This window comes from Pseudorca crassidens, chromosome 3, assembly GCF_039906515.1.
Source record: "Pseudorca crassidens isolate mPseCra1 chromosome 3, mPseCra1.hap1, whole genome shotgun sequence".
NCBI classification, from domain to species: domain Eukaryota; kingdom Metazoa; phylum Chordata; class Mammalia; order Artiodactyla; family Delphinidae; genus Pseudorca; species Pseudorca crassidens.
In genome coordinates, this window is record NC_090298.1 from 115,542,495 (window position 1) to 115,565,310 (window position 22,816).

General features: G+C 41.6%; 1 protein-coding gene across 3 annotated transcripts in view; it reads left to right on the top strand.

The window, feature by feature from the left end:
- Nucleotides 1-21,947, top strand: part of KDM3B (lysine demethylase 3B) — a 59,047-nt gene extending 37,100 nt beyond the window's left edge. For all 3 annotated transcript variants that reach the window (XM_067731874.1, XM_067731875.1, XM_067731876.1), the window contains 14 exons: nt 341-493; nt 5,766-5,873; nt 7,435-7,562; nt 8,646-8,925; nt 9,669-9,925; nt 12,789-13,055; nt 13,864-14,035; nt 14,434-14,524; nt 14,670-14,800; nt 15,738-15,857; nt 17,096-17,235; nt 17,516-17,692; nt 18,543-18,677; nt 20,524-21,947. In XM_067731874.1, coding sequence (XP_067587975.1) covers nt 341-493; nt 5,766-5,873; nt 7,435-7,562; nt 8,646-8,925; nt 9,669-9,925; nt 12,789-13,055; nt 13,864-14,035; nt 14,434-14,524; nt 14,670-14,800; nt 15,738-15,857; nt 17,096-17,235; nt 17,516-17,692; nt 18,543-18,677; nt 20,524-20,604 — 2,240 coding nt within the window. In that variant the 3' untranslated portion in view covers nt 20,605-21,947. The remainder of the gene's footprint in view (nt 1-340; nt 494-5,765; nt 5,874-7,434; nt 7,563-8,645; nt 8,926-9,668; nt 9,926-12,788; nt 13,056-13,863; nt 14,036-14,433; nt 14,525-14,669; nt 14,801-15,737; nt 15,858-17,095; nt 17,236-17,515; nt 17,693-18,542; nt 18,678-20,523) is intronic.
- The last annotated feature ends 869 nt before the right edge of the window (nt 21,948-22,816 follow it).

Here is a 22,816-nt window from a genome sequence, read left to right on the forward strand (position 1 = left end):
TCTATGAGATACTGTACCCTATTTCTAGACCAAGGAATATTATACTATGAAATTATGCCCTACACTTTAAGAAAAGAATCCTCTTGTTTCAAAATTCCCCAAATTGAAAATTTTATAGTATCTTAAATGACAACATGTGGCATTCATTCTCATTGACACTTGTTCAGAAATATTAGAAATTCCATGTATTTTGTTTCTCTTACAATTATAGAAATACAGACTTCATGAACCTTTGAGTTTAATTGCTAGACAAAACACTTGAGTAGAAATCAGTGGGTCTGGGATCTTTTGCTGTTGCTCAGGATGGTCAGTGCCAACAGTATTCCTCTTTTTCCACCAGAGAAAGTGGCATGGAAGCGAGCAGTGCGTGGTGTACGGGAGATGTGTGATGTATGTGAAACAACTCTCTTCAACATCCACTGGGTTTGTCGCAAATGCGGATTTGGGGTCTGCCTTGACTGTTACAGGCTCAGGAAAAGCCGACCACGCAGTGGTGAGCAAATGTTGTCCTGTGTAGTTCTAAAGGTAAACTGTCAGTGGAGGTGTGGACTTGGAAATTGAAGCAGAAATGGGTTTGCACCTCCTCTTTAGCTGTTTAGCTTCATTTATGTTTTGTCACATTGTGAGGTCTTAAAATTGCCAACACTCCAGCCTGACTGGGAAGGTTAAAACAAGCCAAGAGTAAATCTTCGTCTTCCCTGGTTTTGTTTTTTTTAATAACATCTTTTTTTGAGATATAATTCATATGCTGTAAAATTCACCCTTTTAAAGTGTACAGTTCAAAGGTTTTTAGTATCTTCTCAAGGTTATATAGTCATCACCATAGTATAGTATATTCTCAAGGTTATATAGTAATTTCATTTTCACTGCTCCAAAAAGAAACTTCACACCCATTAGCTGTCACTCCCCATTCCTCCCCCTCCTTAGGCCTTGGTAACCACTAATCTACATACTGTCTATATAGATTTGCCTATTCTGTACATGTCATATAAATGGAATCATACAATATTTGGCCTTCTGTGACTGGCCTCTTTCACTTAGCATACTGTTTCAAAGTTTCATCCATGTTATAGCACCTAATTCATTCCTTTGTATTGCCAGGTAATATTCCATTGTGTGATATACTACATTTTCTTCATCCATTCGTCAGTCGATGGACATGTAGGTTGTTTCTACTTTGGGCTATTATGAATAATGCCACTAGGAACATTTGTGTACAAGTTTTTGTGTGAACATATGTTTTCATTTTTTTTGAGGATATACCTAGTAGTGGAACTGATGGGGCATATGGCAGTTCTATTTTTAACCCTTTCAGAAACTGCCAAACTGTATTCCAAAGTAGCTGCACCATTTTATAATTCCACCAGCAATGTACGAGGATTTCAGTTTTTCCACATCCTGTCAACACTTGTTATTAAATGTCTTTAATTGTAGCCATCATAGTGGCTATGAAGTAGTGTATCATTGTGTGTGTGTGTGTGTTTTTAATAAATTTATTTATTTATTTATTTATTTATTTATGGCTACATTGGGTCTTCATTGCTGCACACGGGCTTTCTCTAGTTGCGGCGAGTGGGGGCTACTCTTTGTTGTGGTGCGCGGGCTTCTCATTGTGGTCGCTTCTCTTGTTGCGGATCATGGGCTCTAGGCGCGCAGGCTTCAGTAGTTGTGGAGCGTGGGCTTCAGTAGTTATGGCTTGCGGGCTCTGGAGCACAGGTTCAGTAGTTGCAGCGCACAGGCTTAGTTGCTCCATGGCATGTGGGATCTTCCTGGACCAGGGCTCGAACCCATGTCCCCTGCATTGGCAGGCAGATTCTTAACCACTGCACCATCAGGGAAGTCCCTCACAGTGTGGTTTTGACTTGCATTTCCCAGATAACTACTGATGTTGAGCATCTTTTCATATGCTTATTGGCCCTATGTTTATCTTCTTTGGAAAAATGTCTATTCAAATCCTTTGCTTCACTTTGTTTTTGCTTTACCTTATTGCCCACCACTTCCTCATTCTTCCCTCTTCTAAGATACAGTGTAACCATTGTAACGGTGGTTTTAGAGCTTAGGCTACTGGGATCTGAATCCTACTTGCACACGTTATTATACCAACTATGGTATCTTGGGTTAGCTACTTAAACCCTCAGAACCTCAGTTTCCTTGTCTATAAAACAAAGATAATATGAGTATGTCCCTCACAGCATTGTTTTGAGGATTAAATGAGATGATGTATGTAAAGTGGTTAACACAGGGCCTGACATCCACTAGGTTCTACATGTTAATGGAGCTAAGATCTTCCATTTTCGCCCGTGAAAGATAAGCTTCTGCACAAATTGCCCTCCTGCCATAAACAACAAGGAAACCAGACAAAATATATGAAACCACAATTTCAGATATTAGAGAGCAGGCAGTTTGAGTCTGTGTTCCCTAAGAAAAGGGAAGAAACAAGGTGAATCTTACAGTTGCCCCAGTTTACTGCATGGAGGCAGTTTCCATCCTGTACCACAGGGAAAGGCAACTAAAATAGAGTTTGGCAATCTCATGAGTTGAGACAGAGATCAGAATCTGCAAAGAGTGAGGTAGTGTACTAAAGAGGTTACAACTACACAGAACACCAGAGATCTGTGGAGAAATTGTCTAAATTTTTTTTGTCTTATAGTGATCTGCACATGCATAAGGTGAAACTTTCCTCAAGGCAACCAACTGAGTAGTATACAGAACTGACAGTTTGTATTCCCACCAGACAGAGTGGAGAGACACTGGATAGAGTTCAAAAGAGTCACACCCTTAGTAGTAAGACTAATGTTGTCCCAGAATACAGGCTGCTCTGGAGCTGCCATAATGAAGTGTAAAGCAAGCCTTGGAAGGATCAAATTCATCTACAAGTTACTTAGTTATATGCCACACTAAAACCAAACATTCTTTAAAGGATTACAACAAAATCCAGTACTCTGAACATAATACTCACAAAGCTCTGCATTCAGTGAAGAATGGTCAGGTATACAGAAAAGCAGAATAATATGACCAATAATCTGGAAAAAAGAAAAAAAAAACGATCTGTAGAACAAATCCAGAAATGACAGTAGTGATGAAATTATTGTACAAGGACCTAAAACAGCTATTATAAAACTTTTAAATATGCTTGGACATAAAGGAAAACACAATGAGAAAAACAGAAGACCTGTAAAAGACCCAAATGAAACCTCTTGAGATGAAAAATATCTCCCCCCCAAAAAATACACTAGGTGGCAGATTAGATACTGCAGAAGAAACAGTGAGCTTGAAGACAGCAATAGAAACTATAAAAACTAAGCACAGAGAGAAGAAAGAAATTTGTAAGTTGAAGAGTGGCTTGTTGAACTACAGAATATATTGGGCAGTCTCCAAAACTTATAAATGGAGTTCCAGAAAAAGGGCAGGAGGGCAGAGACAGAAAAAATATTTGAACAAATAAAGCCAAAAATTTTCCAAATTTGATGAAAAAGCTATAACACCACAAATCCAACAATAATCCTCAAACAGAAAATACGTTAAGAAAACCACATCAGGGCTTCCCTGGTGGCGCAGTGGTTGAGAGTCCGCCTGCCGATGCAGGGGACGTGGGTTCGTGCCCCGTTCTGGGAGGATCCCACATGCCGCGGAGCGACTGGGCCCGTGAGCCATGGCTGCTGAGCCGGCGCGAACGGAGCGTGTGCTCCGCAACGGGAGAGGGGCCCGCGTACCACAAAAAAATAAAAAATAAATGGAGAGATGTACTGTATTCACGGATAGAAGATTGAATATTAAGATGTCAGTTCTTCCAAATTGATCTATAATTAAGTGCAATTCCAATGAAAATCCCAATAGGCCTTTTTGTAGAAATTGACAAGTTGTTTCTAAAATTTATATGATACAAATTACCTAGAATAACCAGAATTTTGAAAAAGAAGAATGAAGTTGGAGGATTTATACTGTTTCATTTTAAGACTTTGTATAAAGCTACAGTAATCAAGACACTATGGTTAGCACAACAGAACAGAGTCTAGAAGTAAACCCACTCATATACATTCAACTGATTAGCTGCAAAGGTGCCAAGCTAATTGAATGGGAAAAGATAGTCCTTTCACAAATGGTACTTAAATAACTGTATATACATATTCAAATAATCAAATGAACTATTTTTATTCACATTATATACAAAAAATTAACTCTAATAAATCATAGACCTAAACATAAAAGTTAAAACTCTAAAACCTCTAGGAAAAAAATAGAAGACCTTTGTGTCCTTGGGTTAGATAAATATTTCTTAGCTAAGACACAAAAAAACAAAAGAAAAATTAATATCAAATTTGAAAACTGCTCTTCGAAAGACATTAAGTAAATGAAAAGGCAAGCCACATAGTGGGAGAAAAGATTTGCTGATCACATATTTGCTAAAGAACTTGCATCCATAATAAAGACCTCTTAAAATTCAATAACAAGAAGACAAAAAACCCAGTTGTTTTTTTTTTAATTTTTAAATTTATTTATTTTTGGCTGAGTTGGGTCTTTGTTGCTGCTCTCAGGCTTTCTCTAGCTGCGGAGAGCGGGGGCTACTCTTCGTTGCGGTGCACGGGCTTCTCATTGCGGTGGCTTCTCTTGTTGCGGAGCACAGGCTCTAGGTATGTGGGCTTCAGTAGCTGTGGCACGCGGGCTCAGTAGTTGTGGTGCATGGGCTTAGTTGCTCTGCAGCATGTGGGATCTTCCCGGACCAGGGCTCAAACTCGTGTCCCCTGCGTTGGCAGGCGGATTCTTAACCACTGTGCCACCAGGGAAGTCCCCACCAAAACCCAGTTTTTAAATGGGCAAAATATTTGAACAGGTACTTCATCAAAGAAGATAGATCAATGGAAAATAAACACATGGGAAAAAGCTATCATTACTTACTAGGGAAATACAAATTAAAACCATAATGAGAAACCACCAACCCCACTAGGATGGCTAAAATTTTTAAAACTGAGAGTACAAAAGTGCTGTCAAGGATGTGGAGCAACTAAAACTTATTAAACATGGCTGATAGTAATGCAATTTGGTACCATCACTTTGGAAAACAGTATAGCCATTTCTTTATAAATTTAGACATAAGCTAGCATTCCACTTCTAGGTATTTCCAAGAGAAATGAAAATATGTCCACACAAAGGCTTGTACTTGAATGTTTGTAGCACTTTATTCATAATAGCCAATAATGGGAAACAATCCAACTATTTACCAGCTGATAAGTGGGTAAACACAATAAGGTACATCCATACTATGGAACAGCACTCAGACATAAAAAGATATGAATTACTGATAAATGCAACAATATGGATGAATCTGAAAATCATTGCTAAATGAAAGAAGCCCAACACAAATGACAAATGACATACCATATGTTTCCAGTGATATGAAATTCTAGAAGAAGCAAAATTTTAGTGTTAGAAAGTTGGTTGTTGGTGGCCAGGGGTTGAGGAAACGGTATTGACTGTAAAGTGCTGAAGGGAACTTTATGAAGGGATAGAAAAGTTCTAAATCCTGAATGTAGTACTGTTTCTACAACTATATACATTTGTCTAAATTCATTGAAGTGTACACTTTAAATTGTTGAATTAATTTTATGTAAATTATAACTCAGTGTAGCAGTATTTTTTAAAGTTAGCTGTTATCTTCTTTGACCCATGAAAAAATTGGCCTGTAAAGTCTGAAACTCTGACTTACTGAGAGAGATACATCTTGTGACCCTCATAAAATAAGTAAAGTCATTTTGTTTCTGTTTCAGAGACAGAAGAGATAGGTGATGAAGAGGTTTTCTCCTGGTTGAAGTGTGCAAAGGGGCAGTCCCATGAACCAGAGAATCTCATGCCCACACAGATCATCCCTGGCACAGGTAAAGGAATTCCTTTTTTAGATTTGGTGGGGGAAAAAAGATGTTTTTAATTGAGCTGTAATTTACACACCATAATATTTGGTAAAATGGTTTATCTCAGCTTGACTCTTTTTAAGCCTCACTAGATTTCCCTGAGAATTTGAATCTTCAGAAATGTTAGATTGTATGCAGCCACTGCACCCACTTCGCCTCACCTTTCTGGGTGGAGGGGTTGGTTGCTTTTCACATGTCATTTTACATTCCTATGGTCGGCAGGACCAGGATAGCAAAAGTCAGTCTGGGAATTCCCTGGTGGTCCAGTGGTTAAGACGCTGTGCTCTCACTGCCGAGGGCCCGGGTTTAGTCCCTGGTCGGGAAACTAAGATCTCATAAGCCATGTGGCCCAGCAAAAAAAAAAAAGAAAGAAAGAAAAAGCCAGTCCCCTGGCTTCCAGAAAGACCTTTGGTTCTAGGTTTATAAAAATCCAGCTGAAGCTAATCAAAGCTCTTGAATCCATGAAGAAGGCAGCTTAACAGTAGGAATGAATGGTCTTGTGGCAGCTTACTTCATTGATTCCTCCAGATAGACTGTTTCCAGCTTCCACAGTTCCATTAACATACACACACTGAAGTTGGTGAATCCTCTGCCTATATTCTTCTCCACTTTGGGGAGCCATCCCCTGGATCTTTATAACCCAGTGCATCTGAACAGAAGAGCTCCCTGAGTGCAGTGGTTAGAGGCCTGCTCCCTGCTGATCTAAGCATTGGTTAAATGTTTATGTAAAGTTTACATTGGTCTATTTTTTTTTTTAGGTATAACTTACAGTAAATCTCAAGTATACAATTCAAAATGTTTACATACGCTTGAACAACAGGGAATCTACCCCTAGAGTTTCTGCTAAAGGACACCTTGTTAACGTTTACTAGAGGAGGGAGGGAGTGTAGCTTAGTGGTTAAGCGTGCACAGAACTTTAGTGCTAGATAGACATGGGTTAAAGTCTCGGTACTTTCATTTACCAACTTTATGTACTTAAGCAAATAACCTAACTTCTCTGAGTCTCAGTTTCATCATCAAAAATTGAGGGTACTGGGCTTCCCTGGTGGCGCAGTGGTTAAGAATCCGCCTGCCAATGCAGGGGACAAGGGTTCAAGCCCTGGTCCGGGAAGATCCCACATGCCGTGGAGCAACTAAGCCCATGCGCCACAACTACTGAGCCTGTACTCTAGAGCCCGCGAGCCACAACTACTGAGCCCGCGTGCCACAACTACTGAAGCCCACGCGCCTAGAGCCCGTGCTCCACAAGAGAAGCCACTGCAATGAGAAGCCCGCACACCGCAACGAAGAGTAGCCCCCACTCACTGCAACCAGAGAAAGCCCACACACAGCAACGAAGACCCAACGCACCCAAAAATAAAAAATAAATAAAATTTAAAAAAAAATAACTTTAAAAAAAAAATTGAGGGTACAAGCTGCTACCTCATTGACTTGTGGTAAAGCTTGAGAGAGATAATGTAAATAAGGTCTTTAGCACAATACCTGGCACATACAATTATTTTAAAGTTATTTGTTATTTTTTTTCCAGCTCTTTACAATATTGGAGACATGGTACATGCTGCCCGGGGCAAGTGGGGAATTAAAGCAAACTGCCCTTGTATTAGCCGGCAGAACAAATCTGTGTTGAGACCTGCTGTCACTAATGGGATGTCACAGGTAAAGTGGTGTGTATAGGTACAACTGAGAGAAACTCAAGTTCTTTGTACCAGGAAGTGCCTCATTTTCACTTCTGTTGTCCCAGGCTACTGTCAGATTCCTGGGGAATTAGGGGATGGGGAGGCCTGTCTAGAGAGAGCCCCAGAAGTTACTCAAGGGATTTAAATTCCCCCTGACTGGTATGAGTTTCTCTTCATGTGTCTTTAAAACCAATTCAGGCTTGTTTGATAAATAGCACAAAGAGATTCTTTGCATCTTGTCAAGATTTGTACCTCAGGTTCCTTGTGTAGGTGAAGAGTACAGAAAAGGTAACTAGGAATACAGTCCTATTTGTGTGCATGGTCCCTGCCTTGTCATGTTAGGTACTGAGGAAAGAAGTATGAATATTAGCCTGCTGATCTGGGATCATTCTACCCTGAAAGCAGTCCTAAGCCTTCACAGAGAGGCAGTGATTTTCTCATTGCTTTGTCAGAGGTGGAGGTCATTCTGGTGTGATGGTGACTATTTTGAATAAGAGGCTATTTTAAAAAAATAAAAAAACCACACACACACCTCTTACATTCGGAGGGCTTTCCAGGAATGCTACACATGATCAATAAGAGGTACAGGGATTAATGCTGAGAGATCTCAAAATATCTTTTCAGTAGAGTTGACATATTAGAGCAAATCATCTGGAAAATTCAATAATAGAATAATAACCATTTTATTGAGCATTTATGTGTGCCAGACACTATTCTGAGCTCTTTGCATATATCAGTACTATCTCATTTAATCCTCAGAACAGCTCTATGCGGTCAAGTTCTAATCACCAATTTGCCAGTGCAGAATTTGAGCCTCAGGCATGCCAAACAAAAACACTGTTTTATTTTCAAGTCTTGTTCACTGCTCTTTCCACAGAACCTAGCATAGTTTCTGTCACATTGTAGGACTCAAATATATGTTAAATTAATGAATGAGTGAAATAGCAGTTTATGGGACAGTTGCTTTCCCAGACCTGTTTAGCATCAGCTGTCATTACTATTTGCATTGTATTTTTTCTACACAAGGACAACACTTTAACCATGTTGGCGTTCTGTGCTATAGCTTCCTAGCATAAACCCTAGTGCCTCTTCTGGAAATGAAACCACCTTCTCAGGTGGAGGAGGAACTGCATCGGTAACACAACCAGAGACTGACCATGTTGCCAAAGCCGACAGTACTGACATCAGATCTGACGAGCCTCTGAAAGCAGACAGTTCGGCGTCAAATAGCAATAGTGAGCTAAAAGCCATCAGGCCCCCTTGCCCTGACACAGGCCCACCTTCCTCTGCCCTGCACTGGTTGGCGGATTTAGCAACTCAGAAGGCTAAGGAAGAAACAAAAGGTGAGATTAACACAAGCCTCTGCCCTGCCTGTGGGTGGAACACTTGAGTTATTCTGGGATTCTTCAAACTCACACATTACCATCCACATTTTTGAAACATGCCACTTGCTTTCTCTGGCTGATCATGTAAAATGAGGGAATCTCTTTCCACTTCTTTCTAGAAGTGGAGCTTTCTAAAAAAGGCACATGCCTGGGTTCTACCCCAAACCTCTTTAGTCAGAATCAATATAAGGTTTTTAACAAGCTTCCCAAATGGCCCTGATAGCCAGTATTACTAGCCAGGAGGGCTACACTTGGTTTTCAGTGGGCACAAAATCACCTGGGGAATCGTTAAAAATGCAGATTCCTGTGCCCCACCAGAACTATTAAGTGAAAATCTCTTGGAGTAAGACCAAGAATCTCCATTTTTAACAAGCACTCCAGGTGATTCTAATACAAGTATTCTGGAGACCCACTTGAAGCAACACTGTCTTAGAAAGTGAGGGAGACGAAAGATGGATGGGAACAAAAGGAAGTTTGAAATCCAGATCTGGAAAAGAAAGGAAGAAGTAGGAGGGCTTCTCCTTGGCCATGAGACCTGCCATAGTCATAGCTCGTCAGGCTTGGCCCAGACAAACCGTACGTAGTTTGGGGGGCAGGGGAGGGGAAAGTCTTTCCTCTTTCCCACTTGGCTGATTTTTAGGAGTCAGTTGCCTGCTGGGTATTCCTTGTGCCTAATGCTATTCCTGGTTATGTTCTTACAGAAGCAGGGTCCCTGAGGTCGGTGCTCAATAAAGAGTCTCATTCACCCTTTGGGCTGGACTCATTCAACTCCACTGCAAAGGTCTCTCCGTTGACTCCAAAGCTTTTTAACAGTCTGTTACTGGGTCCCACTGCCTCCAACAACAAAACTGAAGGCTCTAGCCTTCGAGACCTCCTCCACTCCGGGCCCGGAAAGCTTCCTCAAACCCCCTTGGACACAGGCATACCCTTCCCCCCGGTCTTCTCTACATCCTCAGCAGTAAGTGTCCTCTCTACAACTCTAGCCTTTGCTGCTTTTCCATGAAAGAACCATCAGAGATCTGATAACTGGGTTAGAGGGTATATGACTGACTTGTGTCCTCCACATTATCAGTCCAGCTGACAAGATCTTTCTTTATATTAAATTTTGGGAATGTTTGAGATCCTTTTAAGTAGTAAACCTTTTGTGCCATGTTAGGAAGTCAGTAGAAACTGAGACTGAAGTTTTTCAATCATCAGCAGAAATCACTTTATTTTCTTGACAATAACAGACATTAAATTTTTTTTAAATGTAGGCAGTACATTCATATTGTACTCTCTTGGGTATCTAATAGACGCCTCAAACCTAACACCTCTAAAACCACACTCCTGTTCTTCTGCCTGTGAGCCTGCATCTCCTTTATTTTTTGCTTCTCTTGGTCAGTGGCTTCCAATTGCTCGGCGAAAAATCTTGGAGTCTTTTGGGACTCCCCTCTCACATTTCGTATCTAATCTGTTAGCATAACCTTTCAGTTTGATCATCAGAATGTATTCAGAGTGCACCCATTTCTCATCAGCTCCGCTGCTTCCTCTCTAGTCTGAGTCAACATCCTCTCTTGCCTGAATTTTTGTAGTAAACTCCTTAGAGGTCCTCTGTATTTCTTCCCTTTCTACACAGAGCAGCTAGAGTGGTCCTTTTAAGATATGTCACATTATATCACCTCTGCCTAAAGTCTTTCAAGGGCTTCCAATTTCATAATAAAAGCAGAGTCCTTTCAGTGGACTATAACGTTCCAGCCCTATCTTCCCCTCACTTCCCTGACTTCAACTACCACTCTCCCTCTTGTTCACTCTGCTCTGGCCACACCCACCTTCTTGCTGTTTCTTGAACATGGCCAGGCATGCTCTTTCTTCAGAGCCTTTGCACTTGTCCTTTTCTCCACCGAGAACTCTCTTTCCCATGTCACAACATGGCCTGCTTCTTAATCAACTTCCTCTCCTCCCTCGTGAAATGTCACCTCTTCAGTAAGCCTTCTTCTTAGATCACCCTTTTTAAAAGTGCATTTTACTCCCATCCTCCACTCATGTCTGTTTCCCCTGCACTTTTTTTAAAAAAATTATTTATTTATTTATTTTTGGCTGCATTGGGTCTTCGTTGCTGCACGCGGGCTTTCTCTAGTTGTGGCAAGTGGGGGATACTCTTCCTTGCGGTGCGTAGGCTTCTCATTGCAGTGGCTTCTCGTTGCGGAGCACGGGCTCTAGGTGCACGGGCTTCAGTAGTTGTGGCATCTGAGCTCAGTAGTTGTGGCTCACGGGCTCTAGAGCGCAGGCTCAGTAGTATGGCACACGGGCTTAGTTGCTCCGTGGCATGTGGGATCTTCCCGGACCAGCGCTCGAATCAGTGTCCCCTGCATTGGCAGGCAGATTCTTAACTGGTGAGCCACCAGGGAAGCCCTGCACTTTTTCCATAACACTTATTACCATCTGACTTGCTGTGTTTTATTTATTTTCTGCCTTACCTCCACTTAAAGGCATTTTTGTCTGTTTTTTGTTTTTTTGGTTTTTTGGGTTTTTTGTGCTGCACAGCTTTCAGGATCTTAGTTCCCCAACCAGGGATCGAACCCAGGTCCCCAGCAGTGGAAGCAGAGTCCTAACCACTAGACTGCCAGGGAATTCCCCATTTTTGTCTGTTTTATTCACTACTACATCCCTAGTGCCACAATGTTTGATACATAAGTATTTAGTAAGCATTTACTGAACTAATTAATTCAAAACGTACAAAATTTAAATTTTAAAAATACAGTGAAAAGTCTCCTTCCCACTGTTGCCTCCCTTTCTGTAGGTGACCATTGTTTCATGATTGCCCTTTCAGTGATATTAAAATATGTATATAGTTCCCCCCCTTTTTACACAGATGTTTTTATACATTGCTTTTGTATTTTCAGTTTATATATTCCAGAGAGCATTTCAAACAAGTACACAAATATGTTTCTCATTCTATTTTATGACTAATGACTGAAATTGGATGAACTGTGGGTGGTTGAGCCTTGTACAATGTGGGTTATTTGTTTCTCTTTTGGATAAATGACCAAAAAAATTACTTTCAGCTCTGTCTTATTTGTACTGCTCCAACTCCCAGTTCTCCTTTTTCTTTTTAAATTTTCCCAGGATGTTATATGATTACATGTACTCTGTAGAGATCATGATTAGTGATACTTCAGACATTGTGTTATCAAGTTTACAAAAGCCCTCCCCTTCCTTCACTTCTATGACCTTAGGTATGTCACTTTCATCTCTGGGCCTGAGCTTTCCCACCAGCTGAAACAAATGAGAGATTCTTGGTAGGGGACGGATTGGGGAGTAGGAGACTGCTTTCAGAATATACAGTTATCTTGGGTACTCTGGTACAACTGTTTATTGGGGTACACTCCCTGGTAAAAAAAATCACTGCCTTGATAAGTCACCTCAGTTACTTAATTGAAGTATATCCCTTGGGCATGCTGGCCAAAAAAAATGTGTAACCCTCAAAATAAATGATCTTTCTCACTCAGTTACAGCATTTTGTGATCCCTGCAGTCTACGTGCATATGCTTAAAACGGGGCTGAATGCCAAAGATATTTCTTAAGTCTCAAATCTCCTGCAGTAGAGGGGACCTTTCTGTACTTTTTTTTCATAAATATAAAGCAAAATATGAAGGCTAGGGAAATGTAAGATAGTGACTTAATAGGCTCCCCCCTCCAACTACAAAAGACTTTACAATTAACTTTTATGAAATTTAATCAGGTAGATCAGAACTCCGTGTGAATATAACTGTGAGACTGTTTTTGAATACTCTACTGATGGTGCCTCAGTCATACTAACCTGATGGGTTTGTGTCTGGCAGGGAGTGAAGAACAAGGCCAGCCTCCCCAACTTCCTTGACCACATCATTGCCTCAGTGGTAGAAAATAAGAAAACCTCAGATGCTGCAAAGCGGGCCTGTAACTTGACTGACACCCAAAAGGAAGTGAAGGAGATGGTGATGGGGTTAAATGTGCTGGACCCCCATACCTCTCACTCCTGGCTCTGTGATGGAAGACTTCTGTGTCTCCATGACCCCAGCAACAAAAACAATTGGAAGATCTTCCGGGAGTGTTGGAAGCAAGGCCAGGTAAGCAAGAATAAGCAGATCCCAGGGTCGGCTGTCTGCCTGCCCACTATAGCTACCAGGATAGTTTCAATTCTCTCTGGGAGACACTTTGCTAAGGAGATTTAGACATATACTAAGTTTGTTATAGACAGCCTTGCTACTTCGAGTTTTCTTGGATTTTTAAAAGTCAGAAGATTCCTAAAAATACATTGTGGATCTTTTTATTTCTCAGCTGTGTAGCTCTGTGTTCTTAAAAGGGCAGTTGAAATTCCTGTGAGGTTGTGATCTGGCATTAATGACACCTTTAGAGGAAAATCCGTAAGTGTGATATGGGGTGAGGCGAAAATGGGTGGAAGTGGGTGGTACTCTTCTAGGTAAATGTTTCAAGACCATACAAGTCTGTGTGATAGTGTGATAACACTTCCTGATTTTTATACATTAGCAGGTGTGAGGAAGGGGGGGGAGGTTGTAGAATTGTCTGGAGAGTTTTTCATTCGAGATGTGAGGACGTATTCTCAGAATTTGCATTTGTCAGCTTTTCATCCTCTCACCTCAAAATAGTGGTAGATACCAGGGCAGCAGAAGTGATTTTTGTGGAATGTGCCCCCCACCCCACCCCCCGCAGTGAGAATCAAGTGTAATAACAGAGTAGAAGTGTTTTCATTTTCTGTAGCTGACATTGTTGAAATCCACAGATTGTGAAACTGGGAGGGAATAATAAATCATTGTGGAGAAGAGGTTGTCCCCAGGAAACCCTCCTATTCTGTCCCTTAGCCCTGAGCTAAGTATTTCCTAAGTGACTCTGATTGAGATACTTTTGTTTCCACAGCCAGTGCTGGTATCAGGGGTACATAAAAAACTCAAGTCTGAACTCTGGAAGCCAGAAGCCTTTAGCCAGGAATTTGGAGACCAGGATGTGGACTTGGTGAACTGCAGGAACTGTGCTATAATTTCCGATGTGAAAGTTCGGGATTTCTGGGATGGCTTCGAGATCATATGCAGTAAGTAGCTTTGATATCTGGTTCAGTAAAAGCAGACTGCAAAGTAAGCATCTATATGCCCAGCCCTACCGCTGAAATAACAAATTATATCCTCTTAACAGGAGGAACATTCTATCCTGGTGCCAACCAGGTAGCTCTCATGGCAATCACATGGCTCCCAGAGCATACCTGGACTTAAGCACATGATCACATGGGATGTGTGGAGCACTTTCACTTTGAGATGGAAAAATTTATCATGTACTAAAGCAGTGGCTAAGGAAAACAAAGCCCACCTTATCCATTATGGGGGTTTACAAGTCTGAAAATAAGAGTTTAGTCTTCTAAACCTTTTAAGTCACTGGAGAATCAGGCAGCAGCCAACCCAGCAGATATTTGTAGGAGTGCTTTCTGTCTTCCAGAGCGATTAAGGTCAGAAGATGGGCAGCCAATGGTGCTCAAACTCAAGGACTGGCCTCCTGGGGAAGATTTTCGGGACATGATGCCAACAAGGTTAGTGAACTACAGTGAGCCGTCTTGAGAGACTTGTGCTTTGCTAAAGCTGTCACAAAGTAATCACAGAAAAGTGAACTCCACCTCTTTTCCTTTTTCCCCTATAACAAGCTAAGTCATCTTTCATGCTTTTTTTTTTTTATAGGTTTGAAGATCTGATGGAGAACCTTCCTCTGCCAGAATATACCAAACGAGATGGCAGACTCAATCTAGCCTCTAGGCTACCCAGCTACTTTGTAAGGCCCGATTTGGGCCCCAAGATGTACAATGCCTACGGTATGAGGGAGAGGCCATAATTGACCTTTCTAGACACTACTGTTTCCATTTCACCTATAGAGGGAGATTTGTAATCAAGATCATGTGTAGAGGGCAAAGTGACAGGAGCTGAAGAAGTTGACAGTATCCAGGATGGTTTAGAATATGTTTGCTTTTGCCACTGATTTGCATAATAGCCCTTTGGGCCCAGTACTGTATATGTATGTATGTGTGTATATATATACACACACACAGTAGTTAGAAAGTTTCCTCTCAAAGGTTCCATCCAAGAGACTTCCCTGGTGGTCCAGTGGTTAAGACACTGTGTTTCCACTGCAGGGGGTGAGGGTTCTATCCCTGGTCAGGGAACTAAGATCCCGCATGCCGCACGGCACAACCAAAGATCCTTAGCTTTTAAGAGACTTGACAAGATAAGAGTGAAGACGTCTGAGTACCATGCTACCCAACCAGCTCTTTGTGAAGTCACAATAATGTCCTAAATCACTGTGAAAGCCAAGCTTCATTTGAGTGTCCATAATGCCCATATCTGTTTTGCTTCTGAAGGGGAGAGATCATTTAGGAGGGTGGAATTGGATCAATGGCCAAAGCTAATGATAGTGTCAACTGAGCTTGAAATCAGTTTTAAAACACTAGAAAAGAGACGAGGAGAATTATTTATTGATAAATAGATATACGTCATTCTCCCAATGTTACACATTTAAGAATATCTTCGAGTATGTTTTCACTTGTAGGGTCTATATGGATTCTTCAGAATATTGCCCTTTCAGGAATTCCCTGGCTGTCCAGTGGTTAGGACTCCACGCTTTCACTGCCGAGGGCGCAGGTTCAATCCCTGGTCGGGGAGCTAAGATCCTACAAGCCTTGCGGTGCAGCCAGAAAAGAAAAAAAACAACATAATATTGCCCTTTCACCTTGCATATCTTCCTTTTACCTTCAGGCTTGATAACAGCAGAAGACAGAAGAGTTGGCACAACAAATCTTCACTTAGATGTGTCCGATGCAGTTAATGTGATGGTGTATGTTGGGATCCCCATCGGGGAGGGTGCTCATGATGAAGGTATGATTTCTAGAACCCAGTGCTTCAGCAGGGTGAGGTTTAGCCTCAGGAGTAAAATGGTGTGTCTTTCTCCTCAGTCAGGGCCAGTGGGTTTTTCTTAAATCTCTGCCAGGCATGATGCATAGTAGGTGCCCAGACAAAGGGGTGATTGCAGCAGAGAAGAGTGGTACTTGTGTATCTTTGACCAGAGTTATTCCCTCTCTGGAATGCTGCCCTTTAATACTGAGTATGTAGCATCACAAAGAGGAGTAAAGAAGAAAGGACAGGGCTTCCCTGGTGGCGCAGTGGTTGAGAGGCCGCCTGCCGATGAAGGGGACACGGGTTCGTGCCCCGGTCCGGGAAGATCCCACATGCTGCAGAGCGGCTGGGCCCGTGAGCCATGGCCGCTGAGCCTGTGCGTCCGGAGCCTGAGGTCCGCAAGAGGAGAGGCCACAACAGTGAGAGACCCACATACCACACAAAACAAAAACAAAAACAAAAAAAAAGAAGAAAGTTCAAACTGGCCTACTTGGTCCATCACCCAGTTCAGCTGTGGGGTAATAGGTGATAAAGCCAGGTCATTTGCACAGAGATGAAGCATAAAAGTGATATTTTGCTGCATTGCACTCTCTGCTATCTCAGTGTAGAATTAATGTGTGTTAATTACGGAAGTTTTAGAAAACAAAATTTTAAAGAAGAAAACTCAAAATCTCAAAGTTCAGGGATAATCAATATCATTACTTTGGTATATTTCCTGCCACACATTTGCTTTTGATGCTACACATCTGCACATCTTTCCATTAGGCTGTCATTTAAAGCATCATAACAGACAAGGATTAGAAGCCAAGCCTCTTAATTTGCCAGAGAAGCTTTACTCTTCATGGCCTTAAATCCACAGAATCCTAGAGTTTGAAGAGGTCTTGAGAAAGTATACAGTCCACCTACTTACAGCAGGAAATAACCTGCAATTTGAACATAAAATATGGCTACACAGTTTGAGCAGGAAATATGTTTTAAAGGCATGACACTATATCTCCAAAAAATGCTGAGTCTCTGTTAAGTATGGAAGATTAGGGTCGCTCTTCCCATGTGTAGGAAGCTTAGACCAATGTGAGTTTTGATTCTTTGATTCTACCTTATATCACTCCAGAGAGATAGAGAATAGTAGAGACTAAACTTGTTTGAATTGGACATTTTGCTTCACTCAGAGGTACTGAAATGGCTGGTTACGTTGAAAAGTGCCACTTTGCTCTTTTCAGAGGTGCTCAAGACAATTGATGAGGGAGATGCTGATGAGGTGACAAAGCAAAGGATTCATGATGGAAAGGAGAAACCCGGTGCTTTGTGGCACATCTATGCAGCCAAGGATGCGGAGAAGATCCGGGAGCTGCTCCGAAAGGTGTGTCCCTGGGTGGGCTCCCAGCTCACAGACAAAGGGTCTGGGGATGCTGAGACAGCCTGCCTAGGGTTTCTCACGTGGAGTCCCTTGGCATTAAAGACCTGTGCCCTCTGTCAAAATGCCCCATAGGGCTGAATCCACACTTAGAGGATATTGAATAAAGTAGAAACTTTGGCCCACCAGTGATGTTACTGCAGCAAGTTGGATTTATCCTGTTAATAATCTTTATGTATTTATTGATTTTTCCATCTTTGGGTTTTGATCATGGTTTCATGATCAGGTTGGAGAAGAGCAAGGCCAAGAGAATCCCCCTGATCATGATCCAATTCATGACCAAAGTTGGTACTTGGACCAGACCCTACGTAAGCGACTCTATGAGGAATATGGTGTGCAAGGCTGGGCCATTGTTCAGTTCCTGGGAGATGCCGTCTTCATACCTGCTGGAGCCCCACACCAGGTATGTTCCAACTTGGGGGTAAGGCTGGCTCCACAATTCCCATAGTTTCCTTATATCTGTGTTTCTTGCTAATCTGGCAATAGATATAAATGGCTGGGTTAGACTGATTGCTCTTCAAGTGCAACTTATTTTTTGATTTTTAATTTTCTTCCATGTAATTTTATTTTTTATATATATATTTTTTTAATTAATTTATTTATTGGCTGCGTTGGGTTTTAGTTGCTGCGCACGGGCTTTCTCTAGTTGTGGTGAGCGGGGGCTACTCTTCGTTGCGGTGCACGAGCTTCTCATTGCGGCGCTTCTCTTGTTGCGGAGCACAGGTTCTAGGCACGCGGGCTTCAGTAGTTGTGGCCTGCGGGCTCAGGAGTTATGGCTCACGGGCCCAGTTGTTCTGCCGCGTGTGAGATGCTCCCGGACCAGGGCTCGAATCCCTGTCCTCTGCATTGGCAGATGGATTCTTAACCACTGTGCCACCAGGGAAGTCCCCCTTCCATGTAATTTTAAATGCTTATTTAAAGATTTTTAAATAAGGGAGACTATTAAAGAAAAGGTGAGTCTCTGTTCAGCTACCTATGCCATATCCCTTTTCAGTCCCCTTGTCCTGCCTTCTCCAGAAAGTAGCCTACTGTTAACAGTTTGGTGTGTATTTTTCCAGATCCTTTTCTGTGCAAATACTAACGTTTTCATCTATAAATGTATACTTACAGTCTTTCTGCATTTTGTTGTCTTTATGAAAATGGAATATCATAAGTATTTCTAAAGTGTTTTTTTAAACGATATGATGGACAGTTTCCACCTGTTGCTGACTCTCTAGTGCCTGATGTTTGCCTCTGTACTTTTCCTCTCCCAGGTGCACAATCTATACAGTTGCATAAAAGTAGCAGAAGACTTTGTATCTCCAGAGCATGTAAAGCACTGTTTCCGCCTGACTCAGGAATTCAGGCATCTCTCTAACACTCATACAAACCATGAGGATAAACTGCAGGTAAAGAACTCCTCCTCCACCCCAACCCTGTCTTCTCATCTCCTACTAGGCTACATACACAGGAGGCACATTCTGCTTTCTGAGGATATTACCTGGGCAGTATAACTGCAGAGAGATGATTAAGGGACCCATGTCTGGGGTATGGAGTCCTCCCTCCAGGAAGTATTTAATCAGTCCTCTTCAGGTTTGCTTTTAGAGAATATGAATCTTTTAACCTAGTCACTTCCAGTGTGACAATCTTCTATTTCTCTGCCCCTGGAAGATACAGTGTATCCGTGTTAGTAACTGACTAGACTGACTTCCTCAGTCAGGTGGGAAAAGCACTGTGGCAATGTGTTCTAAACCTCTTTCCCCAAAGCTTCTTCTCACAGCAAATTTCTGTGCAAACTCAATTCCTTAGAGCCCTGCTAGGGACTGTAATCCATGTCCCTAAGAGTTGTTTCCCACTTGTAGATCTAAGCTGGACAATCAGATTAGGTTTTCCTCTGCTCAGAAATGGATTGGAACCTGAAGGGCAGAATTTCATTGTTAATATACTTGGATGCTTTAATAACATTAAAAAAGAAAAAGAATGTAAGGAAGCAAGATTTCCTAGGCAGAACTTCAGCATCTGAATAGGCGTTCTTCCAGCCTCTCACATATGACCTGTTTTCCTCCATCGTGCCTGTGACTCAGGTGTGTTTTCTTTGGTCAGTGTCCCATGAGGTTGTAGATTTTTCTTGGTTGCTGGTAGATTTAATCACCTTTAACCCTGAACTTGATCTGTTTTGCTGTTCCTTTTTCAAAATTATGGAATATTTCAACCATAAAGTTCTTATACAAAGTACCGTCACATTGATAAATAGATAACATTGATATTATAGATATATAATGCAAGTATTCAGGCATACATATTTCAGACCCCACCTCCATTAGGTCTCTACTTGTTACATGTCACCTCCCAATCCTCTGTCACTGCTTTATTTTCTTCTGTAGTATTTTTCACCATCTAACATACTATGTATTTTATGTTTGTTTCTATCCCTACTAGGACATAAGCTGTTTAAGCTCCATGAAGGCAGAGATTTTACTGTTTTATTCACTGCTTTTCCCTAGCACATAGTAGGTACTCAGTAAATATTTATTGAATTAATACAAAAAATGTAATAGAGAACAGCAAAGGGGGCTTTTGTGCCCATAACTCAGCTTAAGAAATAAAGCATCATATACGTACCACATACACAATATATACATATACAACAACTACATTATTGAAGCCTCCATGTACTCTTTCCCATTCTACCTCCTCAGAAATAATCACAGTGTTGGTTTAAAACTGTCTTTATCCTGTTCACTTTATTTTAATAACTTTTACTTCACATGTGTGTTCCTTTTTGACAAATTAGAAAATATGTATAAGCACAAAAGGGAAAAATACCCAATAAATCCTACCTGCCCACTATTGTTTTAGTGCATTCTTATTAGCTACAGGACCTCAGGTAAGATTCTTAACCATGGAACCTCAGTTCTCATCTGTAAAATGGGGATAATAATAGAATCTGCCTCATAGTATTATGGTAAGGATTAAATGAAAGTCCACATAAAGAGCTTAACAGTAGTTCCCAGCATATAGAGGATGGTGATTACATAGCCTTTCAAATGATGAAATCATTCTTTTTCGAATATAGACTATATATCTTGTGTGACTTGTAAATCATCTTTTGGGATTGATTTAGGAAGCATGCAGTCCTGGTTGAGGGCTTTCGTCACTAATCAGAAGGCTTTTAGTCAGTGTAGGACATAACATTTTCATTTGCAGAACACAGTCTGGCTGCCATAAACTGACTGTGCTGATTGCTCTCTCCAGGTGAAGAACATCATTTATCACGCAGTGAAAGATGCTGTTGGCACCCTCAAGGCTCATGAATCCAAGCTGGCAAGGTCTTAGGCGTGGAGAAATTCCAAACTCGCCTGTGAAGCAGGTCTTTCACTCACAACACATACAGGGAACAGCAGGGTTCTCTGCTGGAGCAGAGGTCCTTCACTTGGAGCCAGTGTGGTCAGTATTACAAACTCTCCAGCCACTCTTTGCTGCCTCAACACTGAAGGTTGACACAGGAAAGTCGCACTGTTCACACACACAGTTTCAGACTCCAAGCCAAGGGTGCCACATCCCCATCCTGTGGCCTTTTGGGACTCTGAATTGCCTGAATATCGCTGGGCTTTCCTGCACATTCTCATGATTTGAGATTCGTGGAAACCAGGAATGTGGGCACACCTTTCTTTTCTTTTTCTCTTGTGCCTAGTTAAGTGGGAATGTGTTTGGAGGTAGGGGGAATCACGTAACTGGTACAAGTGGGGGCTAATTGCTTAAACACGCCTGGTGGAAGCCTGATGGTGTCTCTGCACATGACCTCTGACACACCCCATCCCGGGAGCCGGGTGAAGCCTTTCCCCACCATCTCTCCTGTAAACAGTGGAGTCTTGAAGGACCCAGGGGGAATCCACTGCTTTTCCCAAGGGGCTCCAGGATTAGGAAATGTGTGTATTTAGTGAAAAATAGGTTTGTAGTGAAATAGTTACTATTTCATGAAAGTAGATATTTTTAGAACTTTTGAAATACCACAGTTGTTTTCCTGGATTATGAGGAAAGGCACATTATGTTTAGTCTTCCTTTCGATAAAACTCTTTGAAGAAATAAGATTTTTAGAAATCAACGGTCCATTATAGCACAAAAATCAGCCAAAGCAGAATTTTAAAGAATTGGCTTTGTAGGATTCTTTTAGTTTCTCCCCATCCCATCTCAGTCCTATCTTGAGGGAACAGCCATCTTGAGAAAGAACTTTGTCATGTCTGTGCTGTTGGTGTGTTCCACGCATACACACACTGGTGACTCCAGGACCCATTTCCATCTATTACCAGCGTTCCCTTGGGACTCCTCTTACAGTTCCAAATGCGAAGGAAAGTTTGCTTTCCTACATGAGGCTTTTTGTTTTGGGGGTTTTTTTGTCCGGAAATATTTTCAGCAAAACTTTCCAACTCAGTGGAGTTTTATTAAGAATTTATTTGAAAATGATGGAATTCATTGGCCCATAGGTACATTGGAAAATGTATCTATCTTCCCGGCTGTACTGTAGTGCCCTGCAGGCTTGTTTATATGTTCACAGTTACATTTTTTTTTTTTAATAAAAGTCATTTACTGTAGAATACTTTTAATTTCACTTTCTGTATTTTAATTTTGTTGAAGGGCTGATTGGGATTTCCATGTTCTTATTAAAAATCTAACAAATCTGTTTGTAGTGGACTAAATTCTTCCTGTGCCAGCCGTTCTAAAAAGCAGGGCCAGGTTGAGGATGGGGTTGGAGGTGGAGGATGGTTAATTTTCATATCATCATTACATTGTTGCATCCGATTATTACTCTTTGCTTCCCGAATGTGTCCAATTGGGAGAGGGAAGTGCCAGGTCATTGTGGTTTGAGGGCTTGGGGATGAAGGGAAGGTGCTACATGAGTTAGAGGGTAGGAGCAAAGATGGGCTTTCCATAGTTTATGCTCTATGGGAAAGCTGGGTTCCTACCTTCCTGAACAGTCTGGGGGGAAAAGGACATGGGAAGTGGCCAGAGCAAGGTTTTTGGCAATCAGTGACAAAAGTTCATCAAAACAAGAGGCCTGGCTGTCCATGTATGAAATTAAAGTGGCTTGAAGGGTGAGGACTACGTTCCAATTAGAAAAGGCCTTTTGAAGAGGAAGTTGTAAAGAATAGCAAGAGGGATCATCAGAAGCTGCTTCTCTGGATCCTGTTGGAAAAACATCTTCCAAAGTGTTTCAGCCTGGAAATACAATTATCTGGGTAGAAATAGACCATTGTGTGGTTCAAGGATACTGAGCTTGAATAGGACCATAAATGAAATACAGAGTTCTGAGCATGTCCTTTCAGCCTGGATGGGCATGGGTTGATGCTATGGTCATCAGAGGATTACACCTCGACATAAAGAATGCAGAAGCTTTGAAATGGCACAGGAAAGGAAAGCAGTGGGGGAAGGGGGGTTGCAGAGGTTGCTGGAGCTTTGTTGCTTTGGTGAAAATCAGGAGGCAGGCTAGCCTACATTCTGGATATAAATGTCTTCAGAATTAGGGCATCCACTGCCGCCAGTGCTTGCT